At 39.7% G+C, this 21,043-nt stretch overlaps 1 protein-coding gene and 1 long non-coding RNA gene across 3 annotated transcripts; one reads left to right on the top strand and one right to left on the bottom strand.

The window, feature by feature from the left end:
- Positions 1-433: 433 nt before the first annotated feature.
- myom1a (myomesin 1a (skelemin)) lies at positions 434-20,489 on the top strand. 2 transcript variants are annotated; one of them, XM_017410995.3, is made up of 38 exons: positions 434-572; positions 2,337-2,637; positions 4,966-5,106; positions 5,200-5,386; positions 5,488-5,645; positions 6,180-6,272; positions 6,388-6,476; positions 6,699-6,743; positions 7,475-7,636; positions 7,728-7,889; positions 8,314-8,455; positions 8,921-9,120; positions 9,208-9,264; positions 10,055-10,179; positions 10,644-10,827; positions 10,998-11,172; positions 11,813-11,934; positions 12,688-12,884; positions 12,997-13,123; positions 13,841-14,025; positions 14,123-14,237; positions 14,451-14,607; positions 14,693-14,799; positions 14,985-15,029; positions 15,183-15,319; positions 15,413-15,557; positions 15,827-15,886; positions 15,978-16,045; positions 16,131-16,256; positions 16,454-16,537; positions 16,818-16,905; positions 17,036-17,074; positions 17,260-17,365; positions 19,040-19,203; positions 19,318-19,354; positions 19,591-19,613; positions 19,901-19,956; positions 20,126-20,489. In XM_017410995.3, exons 2-38 carry the CDS (start codon positions 2,390-2,392, stop codon positions 20,393-20,395), a joined length of 4,626 nt encoding a protein of 1,541 aa, XP_017266484.1. In that variant the 5' UTR covers positions 434-572; positions 2,337-2,389; the 3' UTR covers positions 20,396-20,489. The 2 variants fall into 2 exon arrangements, with proteins under 2 accessions (XP_017266484.1, XP_017266485.1); XM_017410996.3 differs by lacking the exon at positions 16,454-16,537.
- On the bottom strand, positions 13,906-20,222 carry LOC119618046. Its single transcript, XR_005234566.1, has 2 exons — positions 20,090-20,222; positions 13,906-14,293 (listed from the first exon to the last, which is right to left on the bottom strand). It is a non-coding gene; the product is annotated as an uncharacterized LOC119618046 (long non-coding RNA).
- Positions 20,490-21,043: the final 554 nt, after the last annotated feature.

Raw genomic sequence — 21,043 nt, 5'->3', positions numbered from 1 at the left:
TTGTCATCTCGGCAAAAGGTGTAGTAGACATGATTTACCACTAGATGGCAGCAGCGACACGCGTGTCCAACAAATATGCTTCAGACAACAAAGTAAATCATGATTTTATGAGTGAAAATCATTTGGATTTTAATTTACTGCGTCCATCTACAACAGATTGCTGCAGATTAATAATACGCCTCAAACGCGTGAAGTTGAACTCAAAGTAAATAACAATAATGAGTACATTTTGTGGTTGCCTGTTGCTGGATCTCTGAATCTCTCAGATGTTGGCAGCAGGGTTCAGACTGGAGTTGCCCACCTTTCCCTAAAGTCCAGTGCACAGCTGAGAGGCAGGCCCAGCGGCTCCTGTGGCCCTTCTCATGGTCTAAATTTAAAGCTGCCCTCGCCTTAAAAGGTCCTGACGGTGTCTTGAGCGTTCTGCCGAGTGGCAGCATTATTTTTGCTCTGTGGACTGCTGTCCTGTCCACTGCCCCTCACCCTGCTGCTTTGCCTGGATCTGAACTTGTTTTAGCTACTTTTGGAATAACACTCCATTTTCCTTGCTGTGGATTGGTGTATTTTAATCTGTGGTGAGTAACGCATAGAAATATTCTTTTATATACATATAATTTAAGGTCATGTCTGCTTTATTGTGGCTCCAGTAGTTTATGTCTTTACGCATACTTAAATATTGAAAGAGGCTTATTTTCTCTATTCATTTGAATATGTGATAACTTCATTCAATGATCCCTCCTAAACTAACAAGGTTGTGTTATTTTTAACATAGTGTACTTGTAGATTAGACTGCATGTCTAATGCACCATAACAATCTATTAATTTATAACATCATTCGAAGTAGGTTTTATGATCCATATTGCTTTTTATTTGCACTCTGTACTCTCATGGCTCATAATTTGGATTCAGTTGTGGCCTTTAAAGGCTTCCACTGCTTGCAGTAGGTGTTGCTGAAGCAGATAACCAGCAGAAAACACATCTCTGTTGTGCATTGTCTCCTGCAGCTGACCTGTGGATGTAATCTCTGACACATTGAGATTTTCCTAATGAGCTGCATTTTTTTTCAATCCAGTTGTCTAATACCTGTGTGGATGATTTACTCCATTATGAAAATGGTGACAACTTTGAAAATCTGTTAGTTTTTTTGGTGATTTACTAAGCAAAAACATTATAAATGAAGTCTTTGTGATGATAATTTCATTAAAAATCGATGACCCAGGGCACAGACATGTGCTTGTTCTGTCATTAATGACTGCATCACACTGAAAGAGACACAAAATGACTCAGTGCTGATAAAGTTAGGTGATTTATGTCTCCAAGTATCTTGCAGCATTTTAACGTCGCCACTTCCCATTATATTTTGTTGTGGCGTACATACAATTTTGCAATTTTGATTCAATTTACACCAATTTTTTGGTCCTGATGTCATTTATTTATATAATCCTGCTGGGTGCTGTGCCAGATTTTGAACGTTCTATATATTTTGTGTCACCTTATGTCCAGTTTTATTTATGTATGTGCCTCTAGTCATGTTAAATGTTTTTATGTTTTTTTTATTTTGCTCATTAAACATGTTTTTTTTTATCATTTGCATCATTTAGATCATTTTACATCTATCTAAGCCATTCTGTATATCCTTGTCATCATTTCGTACCTCCTTTTTAACGTTTTGTGTCAGCTTTTAGTAGCCTAGCATGTTTTCCTTGCTGAGTTTTTAACTTCTACCCTCATTTACATCTGGTTTTGTTTTGATCCCCCTGGGCCTGTGGAGCCATTCAGCAGTCTGTCCATGATTCTGATTCATTCGTTGTCTGAGTCATTAAGAAAAGAAAAGGCAAAACAAGCTTTTTCTGTTGTCTTTGGGGGAAATTTACCTCCATCTACTGATATTCCATGAGTCAAATAAATTAACAAGAAGCCGGAAGTCATATAAATAGCAGTGTATCAAAATTATTAACTGAAGATTTGAAATGAGTAAAGATATTTTTACTTTTTCTTTAAGAAAATAGTGTCTCATTGCATTTTTATCATTCACCATGCTTTAAATTCTACTTTGCAGGTTATTAAATTAACATTCTATCACAAAACCACAATAATTAGTATTGGAAAAAATCACTAATGCCACAATTAATTTATTCCCTGCTGCTTTGTTTGACACAGTAGAGGTAGATTTTAAGATACGCTAACTTTGAAGCTTTAAAAAAACAATAATAACAGCAGCTTTAACCCAAAAAAAATTTATTTGGAGAAGTCACTAATTCCCTAAACCATCCCTCCTAATACCTAATGATCAAACTAACCCTCAGTTCAGAGATAATAACAGTGAGATTGATTTACAGAGCTGGTATCAGGTAAAGGGCAGCCATTGTAAACGGGTGGAGTGGCCCTCAGGATGTCAGGATCAGTGCAAGTGACGCAGCAGCTGTATCAGCAGCTGGAGACGCAACAGCTGCATGAACAGCTGGAGAAGCAGCAGCACTTTGAGAGCAGCTATTACCTGAGCAGCAGGTCGTCTGTTAGCAAGCAGGCGTTCTCCACCCACCAGGCCCAAACGACCCAAAAGATCCACAAGACCCACAAGACCCAAAAGACCCAAACGGCCCAAATGACCCAAACGACCCAAGCGACCAGAAGCCATCGGTAAGAGAGCGGGAGTCAAACAAAACCCTAATTACAACATCATATATTTATATGTGTGTGTGTGAATAGATCAACCAAAGCAAATACTTTTCATTTCTTGTGTGAGTTGCTGATTCAGCACCCTCTTGTTTTACTGTTAGTAGTTTCTTTCGTACTTTTATTTGCAATGAAATCACTTCCACATACTGTGTGCTGTTTGAACCATTCAGCTCACTCTGGATCAGTGGGCTTTGATTTTTAATATTTGGAACTTTTTGAAGTATTCAAAAATATTTTACACACATTTTTCTTATACAAATGTAAGAAATCTTAAAAAATCATTGTTCTCTGGAGTCTTCTTATATTTGTGTCTTCTTATGCTCCTTTTAGCTTTTGGTCACTGTCTTGCTAATTTTAGCTTTTAGCTATTGTTTTGTTAATTATAGCTTTGAGCTACAATTTTGTTGATTTAAGTTTTTCATAACTGTTTTGGTACTTTTAGCTTTTAGGCACTGTTTTGCTAGTTTTGCCTTTGGCTAATTTTGTGTTAGCTACAGTTTTGCTGATTCAAGTTTTTATTTATAGTTTTGCTATTTTTCCTGAATATCTGAGAGTTTTTTGCTTTTCTTTTCCGTTTAGCATCAACAGTGTGTGAACATTTTAAGATTTTTTTCTGATTACCTTGGTTCCTTTTACAAATACATTAATAATCAATAATACAAAGACAACTAAACTAATTTTGAAGTAAATTGCAAACAAAAGAAGATGTTTATTGGCCTTTTATTGGTTAGTATTATTCAACATTTCCATCATTTTGCATAGATGGTAATGCTATTCAATCTGCATTCGAAAACTTGTGTCAAAATTGTTTTAATTCTTAATCCAAGTAAACAAGTGAAGCTGTGCAGCGCATCTCCTGTGACTGATAAATGTTTCACTGTGTCACCAGCATCTGACCCGGCGTTACAAGGCCTTCTCCCCCTCTCTCTATCTCTCTCTCTTTTCAGGGCTTCAGGAGGGTTAAATTAATGTACATGTTGGAGCCAGAAAGGTTTTCTAAATGGGGTCAAGGAAAGAATTTCAGCTGCAGTGAATCACTGCCAGATGTATTCATAGCCAGTGGAGCTATTTCTGTCTGCTCGACATGAGACGCTGCCATCAGGCCAACTGTAAATACACTTAATGGGAGTCAGGAAATTGCCTCTGGCTTCTATAGAAGGTTAATACTGTAAATCCTGGTCCAGGTACCAAACACAACTCGTGAGTGTGCGTTTGCACATGTTTTATAGCAACACCTTGTGTGTAAAAATCAGAAGACTGACTCACAAATTTGTAGCTTTTCAGACTTTAAAAAAAGACTCTTCTCTCAACAGAAAACTTTTTATTCCTTTGACTCCTTGCTTAATTCACTTGGTGAGTCAGCAGGGGACGTAACATCTTGATACCCTCCATAAATATTTCTCTGCTGCACACTGAGCTTCTTTCATTAACATGATCCTCCTATACCACTCTGAACGCGTTTACCAAAGCCACGGTATTCCACCTTCTCATCAGGTCAAATACATAAATATGGGAGGGCACACTGAAAGTGAAAGCAGGGCTTTAAAATGGACTTTTTCCTTGCATATCCATGACATCGTTTAAGCCCCGCTGACAGAAAGGGCTGAGAGGTGAATGAGTCATGGAGTGTGTTGGGCAGAGTCTTAGAGGGTGGATGTAAACGCATCATCGTCTCTGAGTAAGACTGGAAAATAAAAGGAACACGGCTTTATGTAACCAGCATGTTGGTTTAAAGGCTCATGCCAGTATGGTTCATGCATTTCATGTTATTTTAAGAAGACACTGCAGACGTACATTTTTATTTATCGAAACAGATTGGTTTGACATAGGCTAAATTTGCACAACGGAAAATAAACTACAGCCTCAAAATAATCTTTAAGTTCAATGTGCATTTCGTAATTTGATACAAAAGAGGCATTTTCTGCATTTCTCATCTTTGTTTCATAAAGGACCAAACACCTTTCTGTAAATATTTTGTGTTTTGTTACTTTCTGTTTTTCCTTTGTTTTCTCTCATCTGATAATTAAAATTTTAGTCTATATATTTTTTTTAAAAGGTGACTTTTCAAATGACTTACAGTATTAAGGTAAAAAAAAATAGATTTGTGGGCTTGGGACATTTTATTTTAGAGATTATTACACATATTACACACACTAAAAAAGAATTTAAAAAAAGCAGGACAATGTGGGACCAACTCATAATAAGAAACAGAGCTGCTTTCTTTGAATCCAACAGACTACATTAACTGTCTTATTATTTGTCATTTGACTATTGTCTCTTATATTGAAGTGTGAAGACCTCTGTGAAGACAGAGAAGGGGCAGGAGGTGGTCAAACTGAGCCCGCTACCCAAAAGAGCCAAACGTACCTACCTGGCGATGGACAAGGACAAAGAAGTTATCGGATATGTCATTCCTGTTTTCAGAGCCAAGTGAGTAAGCCTCTGTTGGACTCGGGGCTGATTTTACTTGAGTTATTGACAGTGAATGCACCGCTCACATCTTGCTGTTTTGGTTCATCTAAGCCATGACGTGGTTCGGGGTCTGATGGAGACCCAGGACGAAGAATACACAGAGGAGGGGATTCACTATGTGGCCATGAGGAACCTGTTCGTCAGGGAGGCCAGGGAGGCTTTGGAGGTCAGAGTGGAGAAGAAAACAAGAGAAAAGCATGTCAGGGAATCTGCAGTACGCCTGCAGATGGGCAGGACGGTAAATGATTTATTTATAAATTTGCTCCTATCGTCTCATTTGCAGTAAATGATCTGCATTTTTACCCCCCTTCCTCTCCGGGTTTATTCTCCTGCTTCTAGATGGAGGAATGGACAGAGTTTCGTAGGAAAATGAACCCAGACAGGCTGACTCACCCTCCAGAGTTTATTGTCAAGCCCCGTGGACAGACTGTGTGGGAGGGCAAGACGGTGCGGCTGCACTGCACCGTGGCTGGATGGCCCAAACCAAGGATTGCCTGGTGAGTCCAGGTCTGCTCATCAGAATTGCAAGAAATGAAAGGCCGAGTATTCCTTGAAGGAATGCATATCGTCAGGCACCTTTCAAGGCAAGGTTTAAACTACAATCATCTTGTGCTGAATAGGAGATGTTACTTTCAGCTACTACCACAACACATTTTTGCACAGTATCTGCTAAATTGACTGAGTTTCAGTCATTTTTGTGTTGGTTAAGGTCAATTAGCTGTGGTGTCTCTTTTGAATTGGAACACCAAAGGTTGATCATTTGTAGATGTGCATCCAGTAATTACTTACTGAAAGGTTCATTAAAATCTGCCCACTGGTTCATGAAATAGTTTGGTAGCAGACAGACAAATGAGCACATGCACAAAAACATTATCATCAGCCTTATTATTTTTGCCTTTCACCTTCAGCAGCAGGTGGTAATAACAGGAGTGATGAGAGCGATGTGTGCGGAAACCTGTTCATCAAACACGTTTATTCACAACAAAGAGCCTGAATTTTACACGTAAGCTTTCCTTCCTACTGTTTTCAAGGTACAAAAACAATGTGCTCATTAATGCCAAGGCCCACCCTGAGAAGTACACGGCTGAAAGCATCTACAACATGCACTCCCTGGAGATCAAGAAGTAGGTAATCATTCACCGCACGCTCTGCTGTAATTAACCACGCAGCACAAGTGTTCAATCTGCAGTGTTGCAAATGATTGATTACCTGTTTGGCTTTTATTTTATTATTTTCTAGCTGTGACTTCTTGGACACTGCTCAGTATCACGTCTCTGCCCTCAACGTGAAAGGAGAAGCTTCGTCAACAGCCACCCTCGTTGTCAAAAGTAGGTTGTTGCTGTCTTCATTTGGTTTCATCTTTCCTGGTTCCTTCAATTAAAAATCAAAGTTAAAAAAAAAAGGTGAGGGGTCAAACTCTGTTTCAGGAGTGAAAGAGGCGTAAAGAAACGGTGTGAAGAAAAATAATCAAAAAGGAATTGTTGTGCTCACGGTTTGTTATAATTTACTTGAAGTATTTGTCTCAATAAAAACATTTTTTTTTTTCACAGGGTTCCAAGATGGTCCGGAAGCAGGTCCATTTGATCCTAAACCACGTGAGACACTTTTTGAAATGTATATCTATTTGTGTTCATCATAAAGCAGAAAAGGAAGAAAACTACAGTGCTTTATCATCTTAATCTGGCATTTGGGAATTTCAAAGGGTCACTCAAGATGATGAAATACTAAATTTCCTCATCTCTGCAGAGTGTATTTTCCTGAAGAAGAGCATATCCTTTATGGCTTAGACTTTGAGGTAACTGGTCTGCATCTGTGTTCAGGCCATGAGGCCTGAGCTATCATTTTGAGAGACACTGTCCTCAGCCACAACGCCTTTTTAAGAAGTGAACCGTGGGCTCTTACGCTCACGTTGTCGAAAACGTGCAGTTAGCTGTTGCTTGTCTGAAGACCCTAGTATATCCCCATAAATGGAATTGAGTGTATTGTTCAGGTCCGTCCCAGTGGGATGCGGGTGTCTTTTTACTGTTCGGGGTGTGGTAACATAATTATAAAAACAAGCAGCCCCTGAGAAATGGGGGATCTTCACAAGATTGGCCAGAAGTCCTGTTTGGCACAGACTGTTGTTTTGAATAAAGTCTCACTGTTCAAAATAACTTCTGTCTGTCAAGTCATTTCCATGATCAACAAAAGCGTCGCTGAAGGCCCAGAAGAAACGTCCACCTTTTGAAGACACTTCAACTTAAAACAGAACTGTAAAAAAAAGAACTCATAAAAAGTCAACATAGGTTTCTTGGCCAGTAAGTTGGTGTTTCCTCTCTGTCCTCAGATGGGTTTTGCCCTGAGCACGGTGTCACCTTTCAAACAGCCATCATTGACCAATTCGATGTGGCTTTTGGCCGTGAAGGGGAAACTTTGAGTCTGGGATGCACAGTCATCATTTATCCCACTGTGAAAAAATACCAGCCTCAAGTCGTGTGGTACAGAAACTGTAAGGAAAAAAATAAATTGAACGCAGAGAATTTGCCTTTCCAGGTAGGTTAAACCTGTATTTAATCCTGATTCTGGTATTACTTCATCAGCTGTCCCCTTGAAGCCCTCTAAATGGGTGCACACCCACTGGTCCGGGGAGCGTGCCATTCTCACTCTTACCCACCTCAACAAGGAAGACGAGGGCATGTACACCCTGCGTGTCAACACAAAATCTGGCTTCGACACCCACTCCGCCTATGTGTTTGTCAGAGGTAAAGTGTTTAAAGTCATTGGTTGGTGAATTCACTGCAAAACAAATCCCTAAGTGATGTTAATGTTATCATTATGAGAGGCTGTACAGTGACATTTTCAAACTGCAGCAACACAGAGGTGACTGCATCTATAAGTGACACAGCAGTTGGTGCGAAGTGTTTGGTTTCCTCTGAGTCATTTTTTGTTGCTATTTCTGTCTGCATGCAGGAGCTGCAGCATGAGTGCTTTGTTTAAATCAAACTCCCATTTTACTGTAAGATATAAAGTCATGTAGTTGCAGTGATGCCACTGAAACTGGGCTCTTAAGTCATAAGTGGGTCAGACAATGAAACCCGAGTGTGTCACTGAGATCTGTCGAGTTTAAAAAGAGCACCATTCAGTCACGTGTGCTTTCTTAGGTATATGTGTGTTTGGATCTCACAGATGCTGATGTGGAGGTGGAAGGGGTTCCTGTGGCGCCACTGGACGTGCGCTGCCACGATGTTAATAAGGACTATGTGGTGGTAACCTGGAAGCAGCCAGCGGTGGAGGGCAGCAGTTCCATCCTGGGGTACTACATCGACAGGTTGGTCAGAAAATTTACACATCTGTTTACATAACATAAGAAGGGCAAAAGGCATAAGAATATGGTTTTATCTTCATTTGTACATATGTGTGTGCATCTACAACTGATACAAACTTTGAGGTCAACTTTATTCAAGCTAGCTGACCCTAAAAACACAAACATAGCTATTAACTCAGTAACTTTGACATGTATTGGACTAAAATTTGAAGTGGCAAGTGCTGAAAGTTATTACAAGGTTTGACCAAAACGGCTGCAACTCTGTCATTTCTCAACTTGAGATGATCTTATTGTAAAACTCTGGCACGAAAGGTGGTGGGTGAAATGCAGTCCCTCGGGGAATGCTAGGCCTTTAGTTTTACATATGAAACACACAGTGAGGCTGTTATATGTCAAGCCACAGTTTATAACGGATCAATTGTCATCCAAATATTCAACCCTGAGGCTAAACCTGCTTCATGTTTGCAGGTGTGAGGTGGGCACTCATCACTGGGCTCAGTGTAACGATGCTCCAGTGAAATACGCCCGCTTCCCTGTGACAGGACTGGTGGAGGGGCGCTCTTACGTCTTCAGGGTTCGGGCCTTGAACAATGCGGGAGTCAGCCGTCCATCCCGCATCTCTGATGCTGTTGTTGCCATGGATCCGTCCGACAGAGCTCGACTCAAAGGTTAGAGATGCGTAAAAAAAAACAAAAAACTGCTGAAACACACTCAAGCAAACAATTCAAACTTTTTCTGTTTCTATTGGCCACCAGCTGGGCCCTCGGCACCGTGGACCGGGGTGATCAAGTTCACAGAGGAGGACCCCACTGGTTAGAGAAGCTTTGCTGTTTTATTACTGATATTGGGGGGAAAAAAGGGAATAATCACATCTAGTTGAAATGGCCAGATCTCATCAAATGGATTAGAATTATAACCAAAAAACCATCATATGCTCAAGCTGTAATTTCATATTTTAAATCTTTTAACATGTCATTGTAATCATACTTGGATATTTTTACCTTATAAATGCACCGTTCCCAAGGAGATTTGCTGGAAACACATTAAAACAAAGCAGTTCAAATCATGACAACTAAAGTGGAATTTTTACACATGAATTCATGTAATTTATGACAACAAATATTCTGGTGTTAAATATTTATTGTAGAAACTTTTTCTCTTGCAGATGCAACAATATTAACAATGCTATTTGACTTTAAGCATAGGACCTATTTCTTCCCTACAATTATAAACTGAACTATTCTCTGGATCCTGGACTTTGGTTAGATCAGTGCAAAGATGTTTTTCACAAAGTGATCATATTATAAAAGAATCAGAATATTTGTTTTTTGGCTCACAGCCAGTAATTGGTCTGTTGAAGCATTATTATTTTTTGGGACTCAAGAAATATCTCAGATTTGCCCTCCCTTAATTTTATTAACCTTTGAAAATATTTATTTTTTTACTCCACATTAGTTTTCATTGTCATCATTCTCCTTATTTTCACAAATCAGTGGTTTTTAACCGTTTCACCAACTTTCAGCCTGTAACAGCTTGCAAAACTAACTATAGATTACTGGGTTAGACTAAGTCACGATGAGTGCTTTTGTTTTTCTCCCGCAGTGGGTGTTGTTCCTGGAGAACCGACGGATGTCATTGTCACCGAGGCAACCAAGAGCTACGTGGTGCTCGCCTGGAAGCCCCCAGTGCAGAGGGGTCATGAGGGAGTCATGTATTACATTGAGAAGGTGAGAAGAAACACAGACCTGCCTATATAAGTTGTTAAATAATATTTTATCTATAAAAAAATCTGATTTTTCATGAATCTGTCTGTTTTAACACAAAAACACACTCATTTAACATCTAAAATGATTTATTTTGCAACACAAGGTTACACAGGTAATATTGAACTAACATTTGTTTGCTAATTAAGGTAGTTTACCAGCTTATAACACTAATAAAGAGGTCTTATCTTTAAATGTTGTCAACAATGAAGTATGTTACCCTGCAACTTAGTGCTAATTATAGCAATGTTGCACAAACTTCAGTAAATGCAAAACAGTAGACAGATGTTTAATGCAAGACAGCACTAAGCATATTTTTAATGATCTTACTACTAAATTAGTCAATTAAAATAAAACATTGGGAAAAAATGGCTGGTTAGATTACTGATATATTTAGCTTTTACATACACCTAATTTGTCTTCTACAGTGTATTTCAGGGACAGACCTCTGGCAGAGGGTGAACACTAATATGCCAGTAAAGTCTCCACGCTTTGCACTTTTTGACCTGGCTGAGGGGAAATCCTACAGCTTTCGTGTGCGCTGCTGCAACTCCGCCGGCGTGGGCGAGGCCTCTGAATCCACCGGAGAAATCATAGTTGGAGATAAACTCGGTGAGCAGCGGGGGGCATCAGGTGTTTCAGTACTCATTCTGCACACAGAGACCCCTCAGGGTCATATCTCAGGATATGACCTAAAACATATTTCCACCATTAACTGCATTCTGTTGTTTTATTTCCTTTTAAATAAACGTAGGTTTCACTGTGTTTTGATTTTCCTGCAGACTTACCGTCACCTCCAGGTTGTCCAGTAGCCACCAGGAACACTGACACCTCTGTGGTGGTCTTCTGGGGGGCTTCAAAGGACGTCAAGCACTTGGTTGGCTACTACATTGAAACCAGTGTGGTGGGCACTGATGCCTGGATGCCCTGCAACAATAAGCCGATCAAGCAGACCAGGTAGGCAATTTTAAAAACACGGGTAAAGTAAAATATTTCTATACTGCAGCAGCATAAAAGGATCTTAAAGACTGTTGCATTGATGATGATAAAACTACAGGTTGGCAAATTTTAAACACAGAATTGCATCACTTTTTCCCGCTGTGCAATCAGGACACAAAGTCAACAAAAATGGCTGCTGATTTGCATAGTTGCTCTGAAATAAAAACCATAAATTACACCATTTGTCTTCTAACCCTGTTTATTTGCCTTATTAACTTCATTGAGTAGTTTAAGCACCTAAAAGTGAACCAAACATCAAGTGAAAGCAATATTAGACAGAGCGTGGAGGCAGAAATTTAAAACACAAGTGTGAAGAGTACTGGGTTTGCAGGGGACAAACTCGGGTTGCTTTTTTGTGCACACAGTTTAATCTTCCTTTTCGACGAGCCACCTAAAACATGAGTATGAGCTGAAAAACTTTATCTAAGTATCTAAAATTCATGCGTATGCTAACTGCAGTGGAATTTTGTAGATTTCCTCAGGTGTAACTTTACATCTAAATCTTCACCAGTGTTCTTCCTTCAGAGCAGAATTGTACCCTGTTTAGCCTGTGCAATCTTTTATTAAATCCAGACCATCTGAAATGGATTCCTTCCAGGTTTGTCTGCCATGGCCTCTCCACAGGGCTGAACTACGTGTTCAGGGTGAAGGCAGTGAACGCTGCTGGATACAGCCAGAGCTCCGCCACTTCCGATGCTGTGATTGTACAAGCTGCCATCTGTGAGTACATCTCCATGTTCTCTTTATCCGTTATATATTCAGTCTGCGTTCACTCACTCAACTTAAAATTACTCAGTCCTCCCAGTTAGTTTTAAATAATTCCATATCCTGTTTTTTTTTTGTAACTTTACCACCTTGCACAGCACAAAACCTTTTATCTTTACTGTGGTATTTCAATATTTTAATATACTTTAAAGTATAGTTGAGTTTCTTGAATGTAATATGTTGCATGACCTTGAATGAAATAATTCATAACTAACACTTCATGAAGCTATTTTCTACTGTTTTGCTATTTTTTGACACGGGCAATCAGATAATATTGCAAAAATGCTTTTACTTTGTGTTGGTAGTGATTTCTCTTTAACTTGACATTGCTGGAGTTCTGTTTTGCTGTTTGATAACTCCTCAGGGGTGCATCTTGGTGCATGACCAAGCTGAAGGCTAAAACAATGTGTACCTAAAAAGCATGATCCTATGGAGAGTCTCGCCTGGGCTCAGGGATTTTCTTGGCATGAAAGTTCCCCAGTTTTCTGACCTTGAGAGTAAGTATTTGCAAAGTGTGTTGTTCGTGTGTGCTTGCAGGTGTATCTCCTGTAACCATAATGACATCAGAGCAATAGTCACCTCAAACATCTGAACAGTACTTGGCTAAAGCCTGGCCACCTACTTAAGATTATGCTGGAGTTTACTGTCATTAAAGAAAAAGTTCTCTTGAACACAAATGATTCTCATCGGCTTATGTTCTCTCCACAGCCGTACCTGGGGAGCCCACCGGTGTGACCCTGCTGGAGGCTGTCAAGGACTACATGGTGGTGGGTTGGACTGCACCTGAAAAGAACGGAGGAGCCGATATCAGGGGATATTTTGTGGATTACAGGAGCGTGAAGGGAAATGTTTTTGGGAAATGGCACGAAATGAACCTCAAGGCTCTGACCACAACCTCCTACAAGGTAAGCTCTTTACCCTCACAGAACCATACATATTGGAGCGTGGCAGCAGGTTGTAGTTTTAGATCAAAAGAGAAGCTTTGTATGATTTTTATTTTGCATTTATTTTATTTAGGCTGAGAACCTGAAGGAAAACGTCTTCTATCAGTTCCGAGTGCGTGCGACGAACATGGCCGGTTTGAGTAAAGCTTCTCTTCCCAGTCAAGCTCTGGAGTGCAAAGAATGGACCATTACTGTTCCAGGTATGAGAAAGAACAGGAAAAAAGATAGGAATAATTTGATGTTTAATCAATCATTTATAAAACATTTTGACACTTGAGGGCATCTCCCAGTTTAAGCTTGTTTATTTAGTTTCTTTCACTTGTCAATTACATCAGACATCTTTAAGTTTGTGCTTTGGCTTGCATAAAAATCAGTTTTACATTAAACTTAGGGAAATTTCAGTACATATTGTAACTTTTATCCTGAGAAATTGTTTATTTCTTTCATAAAACAAATGTTGCTCTGACATAAAACTGAGCCACATTTTTTACATATTAAATAGAACATTCTTTTTTTGCCACAAACTGAGCTAAAGGGTCATAAGCGATTTCTTCGAAGGAAGCATAATAAACATACTTGACTCCTGCAGGAAGTTTTCTCACAGGCCAAACATTACATAATATCAGTGACTATCTGAATAGACTTTAAACAGTAGAGCATGATTCATAACCAAGCTATCAAAATTAGAGGGCTTTTGCAATAAAAATGGGAGAAATGCCCCCCAGAAAGGACAAGAGTTTTTGTTTAAAAAGAAATACAAGCCAGAGGAGGTTTTACAATGTTCTTCCCAACTTTTTTGCTTTGGGTCTTTATACTTTTTCAAAGTCTTGTGAATATTTGGCTAACATGTTTTCTTTTAAAAATGAGAATCCAACATTTTTCAAAGCTTTGTTAAATGATCCTTTTTGTCCTCCAAGGGCCCCCTGTCGGCCTCCATGTGCAGGAGGTTCGTGATACCTCGCTCGTGGTTTTGTGGGAAGCACCCATGTTCAGCGGCCGCAGTCCTGTCAACGGCTACTATCTGGATATCAAGGAGGCCTCCGCCGGGGAAGAAGGCTGGAAGGCTGTTCACGAGAAGACCAACAAGAGCAAGTTCATGAAGGTGAAGAAGATAAATGCATCCTGACTCATGTGTGAAATGATTATCATTAGTGTTGTTTCTAACTGCCCACTCCTGTACTCCTCATGTGCTGATTCAGGTGACTGGGCTGAAGGCTGGAACATCCTACGTCTTCCGTGTGCGTGCTCAGAATCTTGTCGGAGTTGGAAAATCCTCAGCAGTCTTGGGTCCAATCCTGGCCCAGACTCGCCCTGGTGAGTGGGATTCTTATGTAACGCTTGCATTCAGTCACACTGTGTTCCTACAGAGTCTGGAAAGTAAGAAAAATATTTTTATGAGTTTTGATATGCATTTTTTTTTCTTTTTATTTATGTCTTGGCACACGTCATTAAGTTCTGCTCCTAAAAATGACTGACATCCTGGTCAAACCAAGTGTCATTCTCATAATTTACTTCTTTTTTTGTTAGGCACCAAGGAGATTTATGTGGATGTCGACGATGAGGGCATGATTTCTATGGTCTTTGAGTGCTCCGAGATGAGTGCAGGCTCTGAGTTTGTTTGGTACAAGAATTACCAGGAAATCACAGACACATCTCGTCTGAATATCGTCAGCAAAGGGGGCAAGTAAGTATCCTTACTGTGCGTGCAGGGATTTCAACACCACCATTTGAACAACCCGAATCATTTTCCTTTCTCCCCTAATCTACAGCTCCAAAGCTACCTTCAACAGTCCTTCCCTGGACGATCTGGGCACCTTCTCCTGCGTGGTCACCAACACAGACGGCATTTCCTCCAGCTACACACTCACTGAGGAGGGTGAGTCAGCCCACGGTCTTGGCAGTTTAAACTCGTCTGTGCTGTCCTGTTTGAATAGCTGCTTTATTTATATCACCGTACACTGGGGTGTACGTGCTGTTGACTCAGTTCATTCAGTGTTGGGTGGTTCTCCATTCACCTATTTTCTCTTTCCTTGATTTTTGCCTCTTTTTATATTTTGGCAGGTCTCATGCGTCTTCTGGACATTAGCCACGAGCACAAGTTCCCTGGTGAGTATTAAAACATAGCACTCATTTTAATTAAGAATTTTACTTTTTATCCAGTATCAGTGTGATGTTTGGAAAGGACCATTTCCAGTCTTGCATGCGTCTCGGATGTTTTTGATACTGCATCCGACTTTCAATAACCCTGGTATTTCGCAGTTATCCCCTTCAAGAATGAAATGGCCATGGAGCTGCTCGAGAAAGGCCGAGTTCGATTCTGGACTCAGCTGGAGAAATTCACTTCTGCCTGCCAAGTGGAGTATGTCTTCAATGATGTCATCATCGAGGAAGGAAAGGTAGAAATCAGACACAGGTATTACTTGTCTCTTTACGTTTTGTTGGTATAATAGATCTTATTGGGTTTTTTTTCTGTGCTTCGTTGCTTCCAGAAATACACAATGAAGTTTGATAAATCCACCGGCATCATTGAGATGTTTATGGACTCCTTGGAGGTCACGGATGAGGGAACATTCACCTTTAACCTGGTGGATGGCAAGGCTAAGGGAACCACCAGTCTGGTGCTAATTGGAGATGGTAAGCTCTAAAATACAAGTTTTGTTTTCATATTCATAATATATCCAGATTTATCAGTATAAATATAGAAACAGGGCAGACATCTGTAGGTGCAGACTTGTACTAAAAGCCGTTCTGCAGTTTGAAGTTCTGTCCACTGAGGGGCAGCAGTGGTAAACCTTTCTTTACTACCGTTTATTCCTCATGCCTTCTAAGTATTTTGGAGATTTTGCAGCTGTGAAAAAGTGTTTGATCACCTGGTACTCACAAAGTATTTTTTTCTTGTTCAGAATTCAGGGAGCTTCAAAAGAAATCAGAGTTTGAGAGGGCAGAGTGGGTCAGGAAACAAGGTGAGAAATCTCGTTTCACCTCCGCCGCATTAAGTTTGATGCTCATTAAGTGAGCGTGTTTCGCTAACTATGTTCTGATTGCTTTCCACAGGTCCTCATTTTGTTGAGTACCTTGACTTTACTGTTACTCAAGAATGTGATGTGCTGTTGAAATGCACGGTAAAAGAATGGAACTGTAAATAAACGGAGAGCTTTTTCTATTATCGCTCAGGTGACTCAACTTAATCTCATTCTTCTTTTACAGATTGGAAATATCAGACCAGAGACCGAGATCATTTGGTCCAAGGACTCCATTGAGATTGCAGAGGATGATGAGGACGCTAAGAAAATTGAGAAAAAGGATTGCAAGCTGACCTTTAATATTGGAAAGGTCAGTCTATTAGAAGGAGGCTTCATTTTGTGGGGGTGCTCCTGAGTAAAGAGCTAAAATCGATTGTGATGCAGCTATGCTTTCATTGTAAATCTTGACTAGATGCCACTCATCCCTCTCTGACACACAGGTTCTCAATTAACAATCTCTTGTTTTTTAAGATTTAACCTTCCTGAGTTCATCTGTCTAATTCACAGTGGGTTTTTAAGCAAGAGAAAAAGAAAGAAAAAGGAGGGAAAAAACCATCTGCAAAGAACATTCCCCTGCCGCCAAGACCTAAAGTCTGGACATAATCTTTCTGCCATAAGTTGACGCTTAATGCCTCCATGTGTCCTTCTCGTCTTACCTTTTTCATGTTCTCCCCTGTTCTTTCATCTATTTAACGCCTGCAGCATCACAGGCAGGAGAAAAGCTTGACTTTTCGGTTTAATTGGTCTCCGTCTGGCTATTCCGCTGTCTGTTGACTGTCCCAAGAATGATATTGTGTCCCCGTTATTTAATAAAGAAAGGAATTCATTATTGCCTCAAGGATACTTATGCGACTTTTTCTCTGCACTCTAGATCTCCAAGCAAGATGCAGGTTTTTATGAGGTCTTCCTGAGAGACGACAGAGGAAGAGATAAGAGCACCTTCAATTTGACAGACGCAGGTGACGTCTCCTTTGTGGATTTCATGAGCAGAAAATGAGATGGAAAAGTGAAATTAAGTGCTTTTAAAGTTCCATGAAAGCGATGATTGTAAATTTCATGTTAATTAAAAGTGTTTGTTGTGTTCCCCAGGATACCAAGCTGTAATGAATGAGGTGTTTAGAGTTATTGGTGAGTCAGAATTCAAACTAACCAAGACGTGTTCAAGAACAACACGTTGACAAACAAAATGTTCAAACTTTTTGAGCACAAACATGAATAACTTTACATGAAAACTGTTTACATTGTTGAATATTATTACACTTTGATATCCACTGGATGTTAACGAAAACCCGTCGCTGTTGTTTTCATTACAGCCAGCTCCTCCAGTGAAATCAAAGTTGTCAGCACTGAAAGTGGCATCGTCCTCTACTCCATGGTCACATATTATGATGAGAACCTGCCTGTTGGTTGGCTTCACAAGTATGAAAAATATTTGACATCCTTATAAATTTTTGGTGTACTTGTCATAAAATACACACAATATTATGAACACAATATAAAGCATAGACCAGTGAATCCCAACCCTGGTCCTCCAGGAACACCACCCTGCATGTTTTCATCGTTTCCCTGCTTTTCAGCAGAAGCCTCATTCAAATCAGGTGGGTTAAAGCAGGAAAATGACTCAAACATGCAGGATAGTGTTCCTCAGGAACCAGGGTGGTGAACCACTGCTATAGACACTGAAAACCATGATGTTTGCACCTGTGTCAGTATTTAAACCTTGCATCAGAATAACTATATAAAAAAATAAACTCCAGTTCCAAATAAGTTAGGATGTTGTGTAAAATGTAAATAAAAACTGAATGCAATGATTTGTAAATCTTACAAACCCGTATTTTATTTACAGTGGACCATAGTAAATGTATCAAATGTTGAAACTAAAGAACCATTTAAAAAAGGCTAATTTTTAATTTTATGGCAGCAACACATCTCAAAAAAGTTGGGACAGGGCCAACAAAAGGCTGTAAAAGTAAGTGGTATGAATAAGAAACAGCTGGAATAGCATTTTGCAAATAACTACCAGTAGGTCAATAAGAATACTGGGTATAAAAATCTTGTGAACACAGTTTGCTGTGCCATCCACAGATATGGGTTAAAGCCCCATCACACAAAGAAGAAACCAGATGGGAACACCATCCTGAAATGCAGCTGTCTTCTCTGAGTCAATGCTCATTTAAAATTAACCAAGGCAAAGTGGAAAACTGATCTGTGGACAGACAAATCGAAATTTGAAATTATTTGTGGAAACCATAAAGAAAAAGGCCCATCTTGCTTGTTATCAGTTCTCAGTTCAAAGGTCTGCCTGTCTGATGGTATGAGGGTATTAGTGCTCATGCCATGGGCAGCTTACACATCTGGAAAGGCACCATCACTGCAGAACGGTATATACAGGCTTTAGAACAACATATTCTCCCATCCAGCAAAGAAGACCCAGGACTGTTGAACAGCTGGAATCCTACATCTAATATGAATGAGACAACATTCCCCTCCAAAAACTCCAGCAACTAGTCTCCTCAGTTATTAGACGTTGGCAGACTGTTTTTAAAAGAATTAGGGTATGCTTCCCAGTAAAATGGCCTTGTCTCAAATTTTATTTTAGATAAGTTGCTGCCACAAAATTCAAAATTACCTAATTTTTTACCCAAAATGGTACAATTTCTTAGTTTAAACATTTGACATGTTTGCTATGTTTTATTGTGAATAACATATGGGTTTATACAGTTTGTAAATCATTGAATTCTGATTTTCTTTAAAATTTAACAACTTCCCAACTTTTTCAGGAAAAACACAATTTATATTTATGCTGCATTATACTCCATAACTTTAAAAAAAGAATTGGGTTTCAGTATTTTTTCTGTTTATACTAACTTTTGATAGATAACATAACAACAGTTCGCTGATGCAGATCACAATGTTTCACTTGTGATCTTTTCTTATAACGCAGGTTTCAGTTGTGCAACTTTTGAAGTCAGTTGTGATTACCGTTCCGGTTTTGAACCTCTTCTTTAATGCACTCGACCTTATTATGTTAAAGTTTCAGCAAAAAGTAAGTCTGACCCTAGTTGATCTCTTCGCTCCCAATTTCTTCATCAGAGATGCCAAGATTGCCGCTTCAGAGAGAGTTAAGTCTGGTGTCACGGGAGAGCAGCTTTGGCTTAAGATCAATGAGCCCACTGAGAAGGACAAGGGCAAATACACCATGAATATCTTTGAAGGCAACAACGGTGCGAAGAGAGTCTTGGAGCTGACTGGCAAGGGTGGGTGGAGGATATTAACTTAAAGAAGACTGTTCAAAAAATACCATCCTTTTAACTTAGACTGTTTTTGTACTTACCTACTCAAAATATAACCATTGATTTGTTCTGATGCAGTTTGGGACGAGGCGTTTGAAGAATTCCAAAGACTCAAGTAAGTAAACAAACTCATCTTTGTTCATTTGCGCAATTCTGTATTTCTGTCTTAGAGGATGTTTACAGGAATGAATAGCGAAAGCTGTCACAAACCTAGAATAGACTCTATGTACTGTTTTCGTGAGCCCTTCCACATGCAGTTAGAACACATTTCCTGGTATTGTATAACTCACAAATAACCAAGATACCATTTTTAGATGCCCCCGATAATCTCTTGTCTCGTTCTTTCCGTAGAGCGGCAGCAATCGCAGAGAGAAGTGAGTGGTTGTTTCTTGGTTTCTCCCCGGATACAGAGCTTTTTAAAATGCTACAACATTTTCTGGGCATGGTTTGTTTTCAATCTGGTTTCGGTGGCTTCTAGTACGTACAAGTCTAAATCTCATAATAGAAAAGTGTTTTTATAAATGAAATAATGAGTTTAGAAGAGAAACTTTCCAGCTAATAATTCACATTGATTCACTTAACCTGTGCAAAGTAGGGAAGAAATGTGTTGTCAACAAGCAAAGGCGCGTGTCCTTGGCTCACTCCTGTATTTCTTGTTTAGACCGTGCTCGTGTTATTGGAGGCTTGCCAGATGTGGTTGCAATCCAAGAGGGCAAGGTAAATAAATTAGATTTTTTACTCTCTACTAGTACATTGCGTCAGTCTCCTTTTTTTCAGCTTATTATTTAAGTGTCTCCTTCCTTTGAAGTCTGATAGTCATTTGTGGAATGAACTTCTGCGTGACACTCACCAAGCCTCTTAAAACCTCCTTTCCCCCCCTCGTCAGTCCCTGAACCTGACCGGCAATGTGTGGGGCGAGCCTCAGCCCGAGGTGAGCTGGACGAAGAACGAGAAGGAGCTGACGTCCGGCGACCGCTACAAACTGAAGTTCGAGCAAGGCAAGTTCGCCAGCATCACGATCGCCGCCGTCACCACGGCCGACTCTGGCAAATATGCTCTGGTGGTGAAGAACAAGTACGGCACGGAGGCTGGAGAGTTCACAGTCAGTGTGTACAACCCTGAAGAAGAGGAGAGCAAAGAGGAGAAGAAAGACTAAAAGGATGCCAACAGTTCAGTTTCAAAAAAGGGGCATTGTCTCCAGAGTTTTACCCTGCAATAAAGAAGTTAAATAAACCTTAAGTACAGCAGCATTCTCCTGCTTCTTTCATGTGCTGTTCTAAAGAGCTTTTAAAATGTCAATACCAAAAGCATAATTAGATGCTAAAGTAATACCTGTGCTTCTAGTTCCTTGGCATGTGTTCAGTTTCTTCTGGCCTTATGAGTTGAATATTAGTCTTTGCTTTGAAAACAGCTCAAATGCCAACAAATGCTGTCTTCTTATCATATTAAAGTATTACTTTGGCTAACCTTTGACCTTTGGACTCATCCTACTATCAAAAATGCATCCTGAATTAACATCAGGGATTTAACGGGTTAAACTGATCAGCATTCTATTATTTGTTAAATTTCTAGATTGCATTTAAAATACTGTTTGTAAGCTATAAGTCATGCCAGCCCTTTTGTAGGTCAAGTCATAAACAGTAGTGGTCTGATGACTTTTATAAGGTCTCTCAGACATGGCACCCAAAACTGTGTGCAAAATGCAGGTATGAAATTATTTTTCTGAAGCTTTCTTTAGAACGTGCCAAGCTTCCCTGTCAATAACTTCCACTGAAAGAGAGGGGAATGTAGTATTTCAGGTACA

This window comes from Kryptolebias marmoratus, linkage group LG20, assembly GCF_001649575.2.
Source record: "Kryptolebias marmoratus isolate JLee-2015 linkage group LG20, ASM164957v2, whole genome shotgun sequence".
NCBI lineage: Eukaryota > Metazoa > Chordata > Actinopteri > Cyprinodontiformes > Rivulidae > Kryptolebias > Kryptolebias marmoratus.
This window is presented reverse-complemented; position numbering and strand designations above follow the sequence as displayed.

Excerpts from the sequence above, each read along its gene's own strand:
- myom1a (XM_017410995.3), top strand. The coding sequence starts at position 2,390 with ATGTCAGGATCAGTGCAAGTGACGCAGCAGCTGTATCAGCAGCTGGAG. Across the intron at positions 8,456-8,920 it reads CTGGGGTACTACATCGACAG|GTGTGAGGTGGGCACTCATC; the intron begins GTTGGTCAGAAA and ends TCATGTTTGCAG. Across the intron at positions 19,355-19,590 it reads GAAGAATTCCAAAGACTCAA|AGCGGCAGCAATCGCAGAGA; the intron begins GTAAGTAAACAA and ends TTCTTTCCGTAG.